Genomic DNA, 17531 nt, shown 5'->3' with positions numbered 1-17531 from the left:
GAGGATGGGACTTAGCGACTGAACAACGAGTACATGGCGGAGCGTAGGACTGAAAGTTCCTTGGCTCACAGGGTGACAGACAGTCTAGCGAACCAGGTAGAAATCAATAGGCAGCTTGATTATACCGTACAGGCTGGTCTGGCCCGCTGTGGGTGGGAGTGCAGAGAAATGGCTCCTACCCAAGACTTTTAGGTCAAGGAAGGCTTCCTGGAGGAGGTGCCAAACTAAGAGGAAGAGGATAAAAAGTCAGGGGTTGGGGCAAGGAGATGGAAGCCTTTCCAGCAGAAGTCGGAGCCCGGGGTGGTTGGGAGGGAGGGGTCTCGGTAACTTCCGGCATCTGGAAGGAGAGGTGGGGGCAGGCGCGGTTTTTAGGTCTGGATGCCGCCGGCAGGGAACGTGGGGTTACGGTTTGAGGGTCTTCTCCGGGCACGGGGGAGTCACTCAAGGTTTTGCGGCAAAATTGTGTCCGCGAGTGGAGCCGGGATGGGGGCGCCTAGTGCAGCGGGGTCACAGGAGCTTCGCGAAGGGGCCGCGGGGTCGAACCGCCGGAGCGCGGGGGCCGCGGGCGGGTGGAGAGCCGCGGCATGCGTTGTCATGGAGATGCCTGTGACGTCACACCGGTCGGGCCGCAAGACCCTCCTTCTCGACCCAGTGGATGGTCACACTGGGAACAAAATGGACATGCCATTCAGAAGGTAGGCCCGCAGTGACAGGCCTGTGCCCTGCGACCCCAGCTGCTCTGAATAAACAGCACCCCGGTGCCCACCTCACCTGAGCGACCTCACCCCGGCCCTCACTTTAGTAAACAGTCCGCCCCCTCGGAGTCACCCTGGGGAGCCAGTTCCTCGCTGAGCCTGGAGCCGCACGGGGCGCTGCGGATCTCGGGCAGGTGGGCGCAGGTGTGCGGCCACGGGCGCCGCCAGATGCTCCCGCCCCGCACGTGGCGCCTTTCCCGCGCGCAGGGGGGCCATTAAAGCCTCGCGGGCCGCCTTAGGTCGCGGGGGGCCTCAAGAGGCCCCAGCGGCCAGGAGGGGCCCGAGGCGGCAGAGCCCGGACCCTGCGTAGGCTCCCTGCCCTGTGGGCGGAGGACCGCCAGCCCCGGGGAAGGGGTGGCCCCTGCCGTGTGGGAGTGAAGAGAGCCTTCCCCCGTGGTGGGGCCCCTGACTCATGGCTGAAGAAGCCCGGCCAGCACTTTGGGGCATCTCTGGTATGAGGAGTGAGGATGGTTCCTCCTCCCTGGGACCGGGGTCCCTGCCTCGGAGAGAGCCCCCTTTCTTTCACCCTTAAGGAGAAATACCTGTTGAAGCAAAGCGAAGTGAAAGTCACTCAGTGTCGCTCTGCGACCCCACGGACTAGACCATCCACGGAATTCTCCAGGCCAGGATACTGGAGTGGGTGGCCTTTCCCCTCTCCAGGGGATCTTCCCAACCCAGGGATCGAACCCAGGTCCCCTGCATTGCGGGTGGATTCTTTACCAGCTGAGCCACAAGGGAAGCCCAAGAATACTGGAGTGGGTAGCCTATCCCTTCTCTAGGGGATCTTCCCGACCCAGGAATCGAACCAGGGTCTCCTGCCTTGCAGGCGGATCCTTTTCCAACTGAGCTATGCTGTCCTCCCCCTACTCCCCTGCCGGGGCCGGTGAGGGCTGAGGTACGGCCATCCTCAGGCGTGGAGTGAGGGCTTGAGAAGGGGCGCGGCTCCCCGCCAAGGTGGGGTGGCCTGGGCCAGTCCTGACCAGGTGAGAGTGGGAGGGTGACCCTGCCACCTCCTGGGACCTCTAGCAGCCTGGAAATTCCCCTGCCCCAAACCCACAGGAGAATTCTGAGACACCTAGGAATTTACTTGAAGCAGGAGACGTGGGTTCCATCCCAGGGTTGGGAAGGTCCGATGGAGGAGGCAATGGCAACCCACTCCAGTCTTCTTGCCTGGGAAGTCCCATGAATAGAGGAGCCTGGCGGGCTACAATCCATGGGGTCGAAAAGACTGACTATACAACAACATGACTTAGTGACTGAACAACAATAAAATTAATGTCTGTGTGGCAAATTGCCCAGTATTTTTTCAAAATAAAATATTATTCTAACCTGTAGTTCCCCCTACACAAACCAATTTGAAATAAGAAAACCTCAGATGGTCTCTGGCTTTTATGTGGGTTCTTTCAGCCTGAACGGGATTTCTTCTGTTTTGGGTGCAGAACTGGGTGACCTTGATGGATCCTGAGAGGAGCCTGGGAGCTCTGGAGAGGCCGACCTACACACACAAGGTACCATGAGATGTGGCCGCCTCTGAAACTGCCTCTCCCTTTAAAGCTTGGTCAGCACTGTCTTGAAGTGGAGTTGTAAGTTTTGATCTGTTGTTCAGACAGGAGATTGCAAAATGAAAAAAAGAAAAAATCCACTGTCATTTTAAAAAACTTTATCTCAGAATAATGGTACCCAAAAGTGTCTGATCAAAGTAATACCAAGTATGGTATGAACGGGTTCATCTGAAAAGTTAACGCTGGAGGGCTTCCCTGGTGGCCCAGTGGTGAAGAACCCACCTGTCAATGCAGGAGACACAGGTTCAGTCCCTGCTCTGGGAAGATTCCACGTGCTGCTCAACAGCCGAGCCCCTGAGCCACAATTCCTGAGCCTTTGCTCTAGGGTCCGGAAGCTGCGACTACCGAAGCCCGAATACCCTAGAACCTGCACTTCACAAGAGAAGCCAGCTCAATGAGAAGCCCGTGTACTGCAGCTAGAGAGTAGCCTATGCTCTGCTCACTGCAACTAGAGAAAAGCCTGAGCAGCAAAGAAGACCCAGCACACCCATAAATAAATAAAAACAGTTAACACTAGAGAAAGAAAACAGAAGAAACTTTCCCTGTAGTTTGTGCATGAAGATACAGATTTTATTGTCCCCTGCCTCTCCCAAGAACCTGACCGAATATACTAGGCAGAACGTAACTCTTTGGGGTGTGCATTCTTCCTTTCTTTATTTTAAGCCAGGGATCAAACCCAGGCCTCCTGTAGAGGAAGCAAGGAGTCTTAACCACTGGACTGCCAGGGAAGTTCCGGAGGGTTCCAGGAGGTGCAGGGGGTAATGTTCAGCCTTCTGGCCTGCCGTTAGCTTATTACACTTGAACAGTATTTCCTGAGCACCTGCTGTGGTGCAGGGGGTGGAAGTTGAGCTTGTGAAGGTGTCCTTGGAAGATGTACACACCCAGGATTGTTTCTGGTCAGAGTGTGTGTGTATGTGCAGGAGTTTATCTTTAGAAATTTGACCTTCAAAGACTTCTTGCTCTCTCGGGTTCCCAGTCCAGGAAAGGTGCTCAGATATTCGAAACTTGACCCAGATCTTGGTTTCACGTGGGCAGAGACATAAAGACCCCGCATACTGTGAAACGACAGACCATTTCCATGCTGCCTTAGAAACCACTTTTGGGGGAAGAGGAGCTTGGGAAATCTTTCAGGGCAAATTTTATTGCAAGGAAAAGACGCCTGTTTTGAACTGCTGGTTAGTTTTTGAATATTGTTAAGGGAGAGCTTTTTGAGTGTGTTTTTCTTTTAAAGCGGAAATGCAAAAGTGAGTAAAGCACGGAGGCCAACTTAGAGATGCCCAGTTCTGCACCCCAGACCGCTTGGTCCCCAGCGTGCCTCGTCCGTGGGGCCCTGTGGAAGCTGGGGGCGATGCGGTTCACGATGTTTTCTCTCCTTCTTGGCGGATTTTGAGAGCAGACTGGCTGAGCCCCTCTTTGGCCAAAGACCACTTTGCCTCTCTGTTCTCTTCTTCAGACCAGCGTTGCTTCCTCCCAACTCTGCTCGCAGAAGCCGGCCGTCTGGCTTCGCCTCCACCTTCTGTCTGCAGCCTCTGCTCCCGGACTCCTGTCTGCAGGCTGCTCCCGGACTCCAGGTAGGAACCTTCACAGGGGGCTCCAGTTCGGAGGCTGGCCTGTTCCTCTGGGCGCTCCTTGTAAGCGAAAGACTAGGGGGTCCAGGAAGGGTCCAGGAAGGGAGGAGGAGGGAGCCGACTAACCTGGGCTGCAGAGAGAAGGCCACCCCAGGCTCTGGGGCTTTGGACTGTTCGGGGAAGGCCCCTATCTTTTCCCTCTTTCTGCCTAGTGAACAGGCGTTTAAAAAATCATGTCTGTGCTGGGGCTTTGTTGCTGCGTATGGGTTTTCTCTTGTTTCGATGAGCAGGGGCTACTCTTGAGTTGTGGCTCATGGGCACTCACTGCAGTGGGTGTCTCACTGTGGAGCACCAGCCCTGGCGCATGGGCTGTAGTCGTTACGGCATGATGGCTTAGTTGTTCCGAGGCATGTGGGATCTTATGTCCTACGTGTGCCCCACATTGGCATTCAGATTCTTAACCACTGGACCACAAGGGACACATCAGCAGGCATTTTCTTTTTTTTTTTTTTCATTTATTTTTATTAGTTGGAGGCTAATTACTTTACAATATTGTAGTGGGTTTTGTCATACATTGACATGAATCAGCCATGGATTTACATGTATTCCCCATCCCGATCCCCCCTCCCACCTCCCTCTCTACCCGATCCATCTGGGTCTTCCCAGTGCACCAGGCCCAAGCACTTGTCTCATGAATCCAACCTGGGCTGGTGATCTGTTTCACCATAGATAATATACATGTTTCGATGCTGTTCTCTCGAAACAGCTCACCCTCGCCTTCTCCCACAGAGTCCAAAAGTCTGTTCTGTACATCTGTGTCTCTCTTTCTGTTTTGCATACAGGGTTATCATTACCATCTTTCTAAATTCCATATATATGCGTTAGCATACTGTATTGGTGTTTTTCTTTCTGGCTTACTTCACTCTGTATAATGGGCTCCAGTTTCATCCATCTCATTAGAACTGATTCAAATGAATACTTTTTAATGGCTGAGTAATATTCCATGGTGTATATGTACCACAGCTTCCTTATCCATTCATCTGCTGATGGGCATCTAGGTTGCTTCCATGTCCTGGCATTTTCTTTAAAACCCAAGTATAGTTGATTTATGGGCTTCGCAGGTGGTGCTATGTGGTAAAGAACCCCCCTGCCAATGCAGGAGACATAAGAAACCTGGGTTCGATCCCTGGGTTGGGAAGAGCCCCTGGAGGAGGGCATGGCAACCCATGTATTCTTGCCTGGAGTATCCCCATGGACAGAGGAGTCTGGCGGGCTACAGTCCCTGAGGTCGCAAAGAGTCAGACACGACTGAAGTGACTTAGCATGCATGCATATCTTATATTTCTTGGGGGTTCTCAGTCCCTTTGCTGGATCTCCAGGTTGGGAAACCTGTTGTCGGCCCTAGAACTTTTGCAAAAGTGCGAGAACTTCTTGGCTATAATTATGCTCCAGTTTGTGGGTCGTCTGCTCGGCGGCTCTACAGCAGGGCTAATGGCAACCTCCTCCAAGAGGACTCATGCCACAAGCCATGCGTTCCAGGGCTGCCGCAGCCAGAGCCCCTGTCCCTGCCGCAGGCCACTGCCGACCTGTGCCTCCACAGGAGACCCCCAGACACTCAAAGGCAGGTCTGCCTCAGTCTCTTGTAGGGGTCACTGCTCCTTTCTCTGGGTCCTGGTGCACACAAGGGTTTTGCTTGCAGCCTCTAAGCATCTCTGGTGGGTATGAAGTTTGATTCTAAACACGATTTTGCCCTTCCTACCATCTTGAAAAACATCTATTTCTGCTTCATTAACTATGTCAAAACCTTTGACTGTGTGGATCACAGCAGACTGGAAAATTCTTCAAGAGATGGGAATACCAGACTGCCTTACCTGCCTCCTGAGAAATCTGTATGCAGGTCAAGAAGCAACAGTTAGAACTAGACATGGACCGACAGACTGGTTCCAAATTGGGAAAGGAGTACGTCAAGGCTGTATGTTGTCACCCTGCTTATTTAACTTATATGCAGAGTATATCATGAGAAACGCTGGGCTGGATAAAGCGCAAGCTGGAATCACGATTGCTGGGAGAAGTATCAGTAACCTCAGATATGGAGATGACACCACCCTCATGGCAGAAAGAGAAGAGGAACTAAAGAGCCTCTTGATGAAAGTGAAAGAGGAGAGTGAAAAAGCTGGCTTAAAACTCAACATTGAAAAAATGAAGATCATGGCATCCAGTCCCATCACTTCATGGCAAATAGATGGGGAAACAATGGAAACAGTGAGAGACTATTTTGGGGGGCTCTAAAATCACTGCAGATGGGGATTGCAGCCATGAAATTAAAAGATGCTCCTTGGAAGAAAAGCTATGACCAACATAGACAGCATATTAAGAAGCAGAGAGTTGTTATTTTGCCAACAAAGGTCCGTCTAGTCAAAGCTGTGGCTTTTCCAGCAGTGATGTATAGATGTGAGAATTGGGCCATAAAGCTGAGTGCCAAAGAATTGATGCTTTCAAACTGTGGTGCTGGAAAAAACTCTTGAGAAACTCTTGGACTGCAAGGAGATCAAACCAGTCAATCCTAAAGGAAATCAGTTGTGAATATTCATTGGAAGAACTGATGCTGAAGCTGAAGCTCCAATACTTTGGCCGCCTGATGTGAAGAACTGACTCATTGGAAAAGACCCTGATACTGGGAAAGATTGAAGGCAGGAGGAGAAGGGGACAACGGAGGATGAGATGGTTGGGTGGCATCACCGACTCGATGAACATGAGTTTGAGCAAGCTCTGGGAGATGGTGAAGGACAGGGAAGGCCTGGCGTGCTGCAGGCCATGGGGTCGCAAAGAGTTGGACATGACTGAGTGACAGAACAACATCTGTTACATTCAAAGCTCCTCATTTATCCCTCCCTCTTCCCCTTTGGTAACCGTAGGGGTTACCTGTTTTCTGGGTCTTCTGAGTCTATGGGTCTGTTTCCGTTTTGTATGTGAGTCAGGAGAAGCCACATTATTTTTTTATTGGCTTGCTTCGTGGCTTGTGCGATCTTGGTTCCCCAACCAAGGATCGAACCTGGAACCCAGCAGTGCTGGTGCCAAGTCCTAACCACTGGACTGCCAGGGATTCCAAGGAGCAGCTCCTTTAGACGTCTGAAGTCCTGCAGCCAGGTTGGTAGCAGACTGGGTTTTGGGCCCAGGAAGCATGGTCCCAGGCCCAGCAGCTCTTCAGCTTCCAGGAGAATCTTTTTGGTTTCTGGCTTAGGGGTCCGGGAGGATGGTGGAGCCCCTTTAGGTTCAGTGGAGTGATGTGTGTGGTTTACCCCGGGAACACTCACAGAGCACTGGCCAGTGCTCTGCTCCGGGCCAGGCCTGGGGGACACAGCTGTGGACACAGCAGTGAAAAGCCCGGGCGAGTGTGAGTTGGTTGAAGGGACAGACAAGGAGGATACAGAGAATGTTAGAGATGAGGACCAGGGAGACAAGTGTAGCCTGCGTGTGAGCGAGAGGATTGGCGGTGAAGGTGGGGAAGATGAACTCGCAGGAGATAAGGCGTCTCTACCAAGAACTGGTGCCTTCGAACTGTGGTGCTGGAGAAGACTCTCGAGAGTCCTTTGGAAGCAAGGAGATCCAACCCGTCCATCAACTCTAACTGTTCACTGGAAGGACTGATGCTGAAGCTGAAGCTCCAGTACTTTGGCCGCCTGATGAGAAGAGCTGACTCACCGGAAAAAAACTTTGTTGCTGGGAAAGATTGAGGGCAGAAAGAGAAGGGGGCCACCAGATAAGATGGTTAGATAGCATCACCAACTCAATGGATATGAGTTTGACCAAAGTCTGGGGGATAGTGGAAGACAGAGGAGCCTGGTGTGCTGCCATTCAAGGGGTCGGACAGGACTTAGCGCCTGAATAACCCGGGAGATGGTGAAGGACAGGGAAGCCTGGTGGACTGCAGTCTTTGGGGTTGCAGAGTCCAACGTGACTGAGTGACTGAACTACAAAAGATAGGATGGAAGGGAGGGGCCGGTCAGATGCAGGTCGAGGGGGGCTGAGCCCTGGGGGTGGGAGCGCCCTCCGGTGGGCGCTGCAAGAAGGCTGGGTACAGGGGCAGGGCTTGGGCTTTCTCTGTAGCAGGGCATCGCTCTGGGCTGAGGATGGGGCAGGGCTAGGCGAGTGTGGGGGTGCGGATGGTGGTGAGGGGGTTGGAGGGGCTTGGGGGTGGGTAGGCCAGTGAGGAGACACAGAGGAGAGTGGCTGGGTCAGGGAAGTGGGGGCAGTGGCCGAATTCTGGGCTCACGGGAAGCACATTCCGTGTGGTTGCTCACTGAATGTGGGGCTTGGGAGAAAGGAGTCGTCATATGATGGGAAGGTTGTTGTAGCTTCCCCAAGCTGGGAGGACCCCGGTGGGGCCATTCTGGGGAAAGATCAGCCATTTGATCTTGGCCGAGTCAATTTGGAAGAACCTATTAGAGACCCTAGAGCAGGCTGGGCGTTAGGGCCCGGAGGAGTGGTGCGGGCGATGGACGGTGCGGGGAGTGGCCTGTGGGTGCGGCCTGTGTGTGTGGGCACAGGTGTGTGTGCATGTATTCGTGTGCAGACGCAGGTGTGTGCAGCGGGCAGATGCCGGGTGGGCAGGGACACTCAGGGTGAGAGCTTCCTGGACAGGACTTGCAGGTGGCGATTGTGTGGCTGGCGCTCAAACAGAAGGTCACTTCTAACTCTTCCTCAGGAAGTGTCTGGAGAGAAAGCCCGCGAACATCTCCCGGAGGGGGGGCCCCCCTGAGTTGTCAGCTGGGTTAGGTTGTGGTCTCTCAGCAGAGGCGGGAAGAGGGGAGGGTGGCTGCAGAGAGGCCCCAGGAGCGGAGGTGCTGCTCGGCGGCTGAGATGGGCTTGGGATCCTGGGGCAGAGCCCCCTCCCGGATGGAGCAAGGAGGGCGGGGTGGGCAGGCCCCAGCCCCACTTTGACCTTGACTCGGAAGAAGGGTCCAGGAGTGGCCAGGAAGGACTGCAGGGTGTGTGTAACCGGGTGGCTTCAATAATAATAGGTTTGGTTTCAAAGAATTCTCCAGTAGATCTGCATGATAAGGGCTTTTTAATGTAACCTGTGAGGGCGTACGGGGAGGGGGGGGGGTGGAGGGGAGAGTCCTGGGGTGTTAGGAATTTCCGTCTTTGCTCTGCTGGAGAAGCTTCTGGGCCAGGGAGTAGGGGGCCGGCCCTGAGACCTTGGGGCCCAGGACATCCCCCTGGTGACATATAGTGTGTGTGTCTGTGTGTATGTGTGTGTGTGTGTATGTGTGTGTGTGTGTGTGTAGGGAAAGAGCCCAGCCACTAGGACCAGCTGCTATCCAAGGCTGATGAGTGGGAAGATTATTTCAACCATTCTGGGGAAGGGGCAGAGATTTCCAGGAACTGGGCCACCACCCACTTTTTGGTCTTTGATGGTTGGAACGGTCCTGGCATCTCTGGGTGTGTCATCTAGCTTGAGCACGCACAGAGGATCAAGGTCTAGTGGAAGTTGAATTGATTCTATTTGATTCTAATCAGTTTCTGTTATACCCTCAGGCAATGTCATTCTTTCAAAGGTTGTGTTCTGCCCCCACCCTCCTGTTTCACCTTGGCCTAGAGAGGGTGTCTGACTCTTTCTGACCCCATGGACTGTAGCCCGCCAGGCTCCTCTGTCCATGAGACTCTCCAGACAAGAATACTGGAATGGGTTACCATGTCCTCCTCCAGGGGATGTTCCCGACCCGGGGATCAAACTCACATCTCTTATGTCTCCTTCATTGGCAGGCGGGTTCTTTACCCCTAGTGCCACCTGGGAAGCCCATAGAGAGTCCTAAGTAACTCACAGGGTGTATTCTTTTGGAAATCAAAATTAATTTGGGTTGGTTCTGTTAGAGGAGCCAGCTGAAGTTCCAGCCAAAGTCAAAACAAAATAAATGATGTAGTCTTTATTACAACCCAAGTATAGATGCTGGGAAAGATTGAAGGCGGGAGGAGAAGGGGATGACAGAGGATGAGATGGTTGAATGGCATCACTGACTCGATGGACATGAGTTTGAGCAAATTCCGGGCGTTGGTGATGGACAGGGAAGCCTGGCATGCTGCAGTCCATGGGGCCACAAAGAGTCGGACACAACTGAACTGACTGAAGTACAGAAGAGTCTCAATACTCTTGAGAGTTCCTGGGAAGCTTGGAGGTGAAACCACTTAATCCTGAAGGAAATCAACCCTGAATATTCACTGGAAGGACTGATGCTGAAGCTGAGGCTCCAATACTTTGGCCACCTGATGCGAATAGCTGACTGATTGGAAAAGACCCTGATGCTGGGAAAGATTGAAGGCAGGAGGAGAAGGAGGCAACAGGTGAGCTGGTTGGATGGCATCACCGACTTAATGGACATGAGCTTGAGCAAACTCTGGGAGACGGTGAAGAATGGAGAAGCTGGGCCTGATGCAGTCCATGGGGTCTCAAAGAGCTGGATGCAACTGAACGACAACAAATATAGAATGAAATGAGTCCGTGCTGATATGAATTAATGATTGAACAAATCAATCGTTCATTCGCTCAGTCGTGTCCTACTCTTTGCGACCACATGGACGGCAGCACGCAGAACTTCCCTGTCCTTCACCATCTCCTGCAGTTGGTTCAGACTCCTGTCCATTGAGTGGGTGATGCCAAACGATGAACAAATCAACAGGTGGGACAAAAACCACCCCAGCCAAGAAAGTTAGGCAGCTGCTTCCCTCCAAGGGGGCTGGCCTAACCCTCCGCAAGTGAGTGGGTGCTGCAGAGAGGGATGTCTTTCCAAAGAGGGCAGGATGGAGGGGGAGGTGAGACCAGGTCCCTGTCCGGTAGGGAAGCCTGTGGGGCATGGCCTCGGCAGGATGGGACACGCCAGGGTGACGGCTGCTCCCGTGACGCCCTCGACAGGAGAAGGTGCCTCACCTCCGGTGGTCCTGTTGCAGGAAGGGGGACCCCTTCCAGGGCCCGAAACTGGGCTCTTGTCTAACACTCGGAAATGAATTGTCCGAGGAGACACATGCTGACAAAGCAAGAGATTTTATTGGGAAAGGGCACCCGGGTGGAGAGCAGTAGGTAAGGGAACCCAGGAGAACTGCTCTGCCGCCTGGCTCGCAGTCTTGGGTTTTATGGTGATGGGATTAGTTTCCAGGTGGTCTTTGGCCAATCATTCTAATTCAGAGTCTTTCCTGGTGGCGCACGCATCGCTCAGCCAAGATGGATGCTAGCAAGAGGGATTCTGGGAAATGGACGGATACGCGGTGTCTCCTCTCGATCTTTCCCGAACTCTTCCGGCTGGTGGTGGCCTATTAGTTTCGTATTCCTTATCAGGATCTCCTGTCATAAAACAACTCATGCAAATGGTTACTATGGTGCCTGGCCAGGGTGGGCGGTTTCAATCAGTGTGCTTCCCCTAACAGTCCTCCACTCCCGGGGCCCCGCATGTGCAAGGGAGAGCAGGGGCGGATCCCCCTGAGGGACAGCCCACCAGGACGGTCAGGGTCATCAACGGCAGGGGCGTCCGAGACACTCACGGCCAAGAGGAGCCTCGGGAGACATGAACTAAATGTGATGGGGCGTCCTGGGTGGGATCCTGGGACAGAAAAACGACTTTGGGGAAAATTAATGATATCCGAATTTATGGACTTAATACAAAAAAGAAAAAAAAGATTTTTGGATCTTACCAGGAGCTTTTCTAGCCTTTAAAATGCGAATAGAGGGACTTCCCTGGTAGCGTAGCACAGAGGTTAGGAATCTGCCCGCCAGGGCAGGGGACACGGGTCCCATCCCTGGTCTGGGAGGATTCCATGTGCCAAGGGGCAGCTGAGCCCGTGTGTTGCAGCTACTGAAGTCTGTGCCCTGGAGCCTGAGCTCCCCGAGAAGCCGGGGCGTGACGAGGAGGAGTAGCCCCTGCTTGTCGCAACTAGAGAAAGCCCTCGTGTAGCAACGAAGAAGACCAAGCACAGCCTTTTTAAAAAGAAAGAAAGAAATTTAAAAACAAAAAGAATGAGGGGGCTTCCCTGTCTGTACTTCTGTTGCAGGGGGGTCCAGTTCGATCCCTGGTTGGGGAACCAAGATCCCGCAAGCCATGTGGCATGGGCAAAAAATAAACCAATAAAAATAAGTAAGCATCTTTAAAAAAAATAAAACGCTAACGCATATGGTGCTTTAGGGTCTGATTTGTAGCTTTTGCTGTTTCTGCCTCAGAACTGGTGTTCCAGGGAGTCCACTGTGGGGACCCCTGAGTGGGCCACGCATGGCGCCCTGGGTGGCGGGTGGTGTGTGTCTGTAAGGGATGTGTCTCCTGCAGGGTCTAGGGCGCCGGCCCCCGGGATTCTGGAGGGAAGCGAGTGACATGAAACAGCACGGAGGTGTGTGGTCTCTCCTCTCGGTAAGTCGCGCTGTGATCTGTCTTTTGTTTTCAGTGGATGTTTTCTCTGCTCTTCTTGGGCTGCATGGTTTTTAAAAAAATTGTCAAATGCTTTTGACGACCTAGTGCCTCTCGGGGAGGGAGTGCTCTCTGGGCTTGTCACCTTGGGCGAGTCTGTCCACAGTATCTGGGCTTATTTTTCTCATCTGTTAAACCAAAGCGGGGAGGACACGGGAGCTGGATGCGTGACCCCCGTCCCTGCTCCAGCCTAGAACTTTCAGTGTCAAGGACGTGTGACTTCACCCGTGACTTCTACACGACCGGGTGTCCGGGTGCGAAGGGGCTTTCCCCGAACCAAGGCGCTGCTTGTACGCGGCCCTCCCAGGCCACCAGCTGCCTGTGGCTTTCCTTTTAGTTAAAAAACTTTTTGAAAACTCCCTAGGTTTGTTTTGCTGAGCTATCACTCACAGTCACAGTCACCTCTTTGGGCACAGAGTCCTGACTTGTGACAACTGCATTAGCCCAGTGGAGACCAACAGCTCCGGGGCTCCAGAAAGTTCCCTACACTCCACGCCCCGGTGGTCAGCACGCCCCCACCCCTCCAACCACTGACCTGTGCCTTGTCCCCGATGCTCTGCAGTTAAGTGAAAGGTCCACCCCCCGGCCCCCGAGCCATGGCTGGTCTGCGGAACGGCCATCGCAGCTGCATCCGGGCTGCGTTCACAGCCAGCACCAGGGCCGGCTTCCAGAAGAGGCAGAGAAACAGGCTCCATCGCCTCAAGGTACCCCTCCCCTCTTGGTGGGGTGGGGACACGTGGTGGGGAGGGTGGAGGGGGCTGGAGGCCAGGGCAGACTGGGACCCCCGGAGAGAGCAGGAGCCCTTGCCAGGACCCCACCCCCTTCTCGGAATTAGTCTTCTCTGCGGTTCCTGGTGTCAGCTTCTCAGGTCTTCTCTCTCTCCCCCACAACTAGCGATGTTCAAATTCCTGTCCTTTGAGAGTCTGTCTTTTGATGAAGAACAAGAGTTGCTTTTACTGGTAGCCTGGTGTTAGAGGGGAAGGTTCTGGAATATGGGATACCAGCCTTGGGTTCTTCCCAGGGATCCTGAACAAGGCCTGGCCCCCCTGTGTGGGCCTCGGCTTCTGTGTCTACAAAGGGAGGGTTTGGGGTGGATGACCTGGAACCTTCTACCGTCTTCTGGCTTTGGGTCCAGCACATGTGCCGGGTGCTCTGTAGACTCGGGGGTCCTTCCCGGTGCGATGGTGGGCGATTGAACCTGGCTGTCTCCCGGTCGCATTCCTGGTTCTGCTTTCCCCTCTTGAGTGGCCCAGGTTTGCATCTTAAGTCCTACAAACACACTCTTGAAGGGGTCCCTGCCTGTGCTCAGCTTCCTGGGAGTGGGCCACCGTCCACGAGTGTGGGCAGGGCAGGACCGCTGGCTGGGGCAGTGAGCCCCTGGATCCTTGCCCCTGAACTTGAATCTGCTGTCTGCCCTCCTTCATAGAGAGGATGACCCAAACCCTTTGCTTTTCCAGGCCAGTCACAGGAAGAATCATCTGGACTTTGTTGAAGGCATCTGGAGAGAGGTACGTCCCCGAACAAGGCAGCCAGCAGCCGCTCCTGTCTCTGGGGATGGTTGGGGGCCCCCTCAAGTCCAAGTTCCCAGAGGCCAGGCCGAGGGCAGCCTTGCAGGCAGACCTTCCTCAAGAGGGCAGTCGCAGGCCTGCTCCGAGAACTCTGCCCAGCCCAGTGGTGTGGCTACATTTTAGAAAAAGCTTCACTGTGACATTTACATTGGTTGTTCATTCCTCTTCCCAATTTTTTAAAGAACAAAAGGCTTCAGGTAGTTTACCTGGAAGATAGATTGACGAGACCATGGGTTTGCAATTAGTCAATCTCAAAATGAATCTCAGTCAAATTAAATTCACTCTCACGGATCACACAGGTGTAGTAGGTAACCGTGGCCTCCTGGTGGTTTAAGACGCCAGGTGCCCCTGGAGAACAGGGCAGGCGTGCTGCTAAGTCCTTCTACCCCGAACCAGTGACTGGAGGGCCTGGCCGGGCGTTTCTTGGTTTGCCAGGAAAGATTCTGTGGGCTTATGAGGCCCACATGAGGCCCTCATCAGCACCCCCGACCCCACACCCAGGGGGGCTCTGGGCTGGGGCCTCTCGGGGACACTCACTGCTCTGCTGGGGGTGGGGTCACAAGAGCGAGTGTCTGCTTTGTGAATTCCAGCAATTCTGGCCAGTTTCTGGATCTGCAATGGTTACGGCTGCTGGTAGATTACGGTGTTTACGTTCATTTTCTCCTTCTGGAATAAATGAACGTCAGCTGTCCAAAGAGCAAGTGAGCTTTCTCGGGAGTTGTCACCACCCAAGGGAAAGGGCCCCAGGGGGGTCCCCTGCTGACTCGGGCCTGGGGTCCCTCTGTGCGTGTGACCGAGGCCGCGGGTCAGCGGGGAGGACGTGCTCATAGGGCGAGTCGTGCGGATCAGCCTGCTGGTTTGCGGGTGGAGCCCGTCTGGAAAGGTCTCCGTGCAGCAGGGGGTGGTCCCTGGTCGTGGGCACCTGGGCTTTCCGTAGAGACCGTTCCAGCCAGAGCCCCGGGACAGGAGTGAACGAGTAAGGAACAGGACCTTTCGGTCCCAGGTGGTGTGAGGAGGGTCCAGAAAGCTCTGCAGCCCCCGTTGGCAGCGGTAGAGGTGGGGGGTGGGGCGTTTGGCTGCCCTGGGGTGTCGCCTGCCCCTGAGGGGCCCATGGCCGGCCTTCGAGAACCACCCGGGCACCTTGGAAATAGTGAATGTTTTAGAGACTCATTTCCACCTCCTCGGGCGCCTTGGGTGGCCCCGTGTGTCGGGGGTGGGCGCTGAGGCTCCACAGCCTGCCCAGGTCAGGGGCCCGGGGCGGCCCGAGCGAGGCCCTCACCGGGGTCAGAGCAGGAAAATGAGCTCAGACTGAGGTGGTGGACAGGGGCTGCCAGAGCTGGAAGGAAGGCTTTAAACGATGGGGCTCGGGCTGGGACACCCCCACAGTGGGGCACCCTTGGGCTTTTAGGAGGCTTATTTATCAAATGTGTTAACAAGTATTTATTTATGTGGCTGCCCTGGGTCTTAGTTGCGGCATGCGGGGTCTTTCGTGGTGACATGTGAACGCTTATGTGGCTCACGGGATCTAGTTTCCCGACCAGGGATTGAACCTGGGCCCCCTGCATTGGGAGCACGGAGTCTTGGCTACTGGACCACCCGGGAAGTCCTTATCAAACGCGTTTAAAAAATAATTTAAAACATGTTTTTGCCTGTGCTGGGTCTTCGTTGCCGCACGCATGCTCTCTCCGGGTGTGGGGAGCGGGGGCGGCTCACTGCAGTGGTTTCTCCTGTTGCGGAGCCTGGGCCTCAGGGCCCAGGGTCTTCTGCCCTAGTTTTGCTGCTGCTCGACATGTGAATCTTCCCGGACCAGGGATCAAACCCACGTCTCTTGCCTTGGCAATTGGCTTCTTGACCAACTGAGCCCCCAGGGAAGCCCTTATCAAAGGCATTTTTGAAGATTTATTTGCAGGGCAGATTGTGCAAACTTTGCCAAGGTCCATGACGGAAGAAACTGTTTGTGCGTGTAAGGCGTGTATTCTCCGTGATTCACCCGCTCGCCGGCTCAGAAACCCTTTTGTTGTCAGCTTTTAGATCCTTACGACGCTGACTGGGAAGAGGCCCGTGGTCACGCCTCCTGTCATTTCAACGGCTGCTCCCTGGGTGCTGTGAACTGTGACGGGCCTCTGCACACGCTCAAGTCCAGGGGTCCAGGGGACGTGAGCTTAGAAGACCCCCTCTCGGCGAACCTTCCACTCCTGGTCCTGACAGCCACCGGCTGGGCCCCAGCAGCCCCGGAGGGCAGCGATGTGGACATGCAACCCGCAGAGGCTGGTGGCCTGGAGGCGCGGGGGCAGATGGCCCGGCTGCCTGGACCCCCGGAGGACACGGGGATGATGGAGGAGGACCGGGGGTCCCCTGAGGCTGGCAGACCCCAGGGCAGGGCCAGAGGGTCACGGCCGCCCCCCAGACTCGGGACTGAGAGGGACAGGGGGCCCAAGCTCATCCTCTCCAAGAGGAAACTGGAACTTTTACTCGCAGAGCCGGAGAAGAGTAAGCGAAAGAAGCAGTATGTGGCCTAGATCAAGTGAGCGGGGTGATCGGTAACGATGGGCCAGGGCCTCGGAGGTGAGGACGACGTTGATGAGCATAAAAAAAGAGCTTCCATGAAACACGTGGCTCCTTTTGTGTCTTCTTGTAAGGTTTGAACAACAGAAATGTATCATCGAGTTTCGGGGAACTGATGGTCTGCAATGATGCGGGTGTGTTAGTCATTTATGTTATAAATATGCAGGTGTTAGGCATTTATGTTGTAAATAACGCCTCTGGGCCCCTCCGCTGAGAGGGTTTCCAGCTCAGGAAAAGGGCCCACCTGTCTGTCAGAGAATTCCCTTACTTTTAGCAAATACGCCTGTATTTTTTTTTAAACCTTGACTCGGAGGCTGGGGCCTGTGGTCCTCTAGCCCACCTCCGTCCGTTCTGGCTGTGACTGTTTACCCCAGAGCTCCTCACGCGCGGCTGCCTCTGCAGGGCTCGGCTCCCGGGGTCGCTGAGAACAGCTGCAACACGGGGGGGCGTTCAGTGGGGGTGGAGGCAAGGCCGCAGGAGGGATTCTCCCAGCAGCCCCAGGGTCGTCCCATCCGCTTCTCCGGTTGTGTCTCCCCTGGGGACGGGGTCTGCTGAGCGTGGGGTCCTGCGATCGTGGCCCCAGTGGGGTGATACCTGGGTGTGGAGGTGCTTTTTCTCATGGAGCCTTTTAGGACCTTCCTGGCAGGGAGGATTGGCACCCCCCTTGCTGTGTTCGCTGCCCAGGAGCACACGGTCCCCATAAAGGGGTGTCCACTGAGGTGAGGCACGTGGTCTTGTCCCTCCTGGCCGGGGGGCCCCCCCGAGGCTCCTCCAGGGCACTGGGTGGGCAGTGGTGCCCAGGAAGTGCTGTCTGCCCTCCCCCAGGTCCCTTCTGGACCCCCTCTGCCAGCCCTGCCTGCTGTCCAGCCTGACCCGCCCCAAAGGCAGGTGAGGAGTGACCTAAATGGGGTCCAAGGGGACTGAGCTCACGTCAGGGTGAGGCTGGGAGGCAGCAAGTAGGGGCCCCAGGCACTCCTGGTGGGGTCCACGTGGACTCCCGACGGGGAGCTCAGTCCTGGGCCTGCGGTGCCCTAAACCCACCCCAGGACACTTGGGCACCAGGGTC

General features: G+C 54.9%; 1 protein-coding gene across 2 annotated transcripts; it reads left to right on the top strand.

Annotated features, from left to right (window-relative positions):
• The first annotated feature begins 596 nt into the window (after positions 1–596).
• Positions 597–16509, top strand: LOC122706939. 2 transcript variants are annotated; one of them, XM_043922542.1, is made up of 7 exons: positions 597–695; positions 2195–2263; positions 3771–3888; positions 12195–12275; positions 12895–13036; positions 13790–13840; positions 15925–16509. In XM_043922542.1, the coding sequence occupies exons 5-7, from the start codon at positions 12929–12931 to the stop codon at positions 16417–16419; spliced, it is 654 nt and encodes a 217-aa protein (XP_043778477.1). In that variant the 5' UTR covers positions 597–695; positions 2195–2263; positions 3771–3888; positions 12195–12275; positions 12895–12928; the 3' UTR covers positions 16420–16509. The 2 variants fall into 2 exon arrangements, with proteins under 2 accessions (XP_043778477.1, XP_043778478.1); XM_043922543.1 differs by lacking the exons at positions 597–695; positions 2195–2263; positions 3771–3888 and having other exon boundaries at positions 12023–12275.
• The last annotated feature ends 1022 nt before the right edge of the window (positions 16510–17531 follow it).

Source organism: Cervus elaphus, chromosome 13 (genome assembly GCF_910594005.1).
Source record: "Cervus elaphus chromosome 13, mCerEla1.1, whole genome shotgun sequence".
NCBI classification, from domain to species: domain Eukaryota; kingdom Metazoa; phylum Chordata; class Mammalia; order Artiodactyla; family Cervidae; genus Cervus; species Cervus elaphus.
The sequence above is the reverse complement of the archived record's forward strand: the minus strand, read 5'-3'. Positions and strand labels throughout refer to the sequence as shown.

What these genes read in the sequence shown, in the direction of transcription:
- LOC122706939 (XM_043922542.1), top strand. Translation starts at nt 12,929, where the DNA reads ATGGCTGGTCTGCGGAACGGCCATCGCAGCTGCATCCGGGCTGCGTTC. An exon ending in ACAGGCTCCATCGCCTCAAG is followed by an intron (nt 13,037 to 13,789) that starts GTACCCCTCCCC and finishes TTGCTTTTCCAG; the next exon opens with GCCAGTCACAGGAAGAATCA. An exon ending in TTGAAGGCATCTGGAGAGAG is followed by an intron (nt 13,841 to 15,924) that starts GTACGTCCCCGA and finishes TTTTGTTGTCAG; the next exon opens with CTTTTAGATCCTTACGACGC.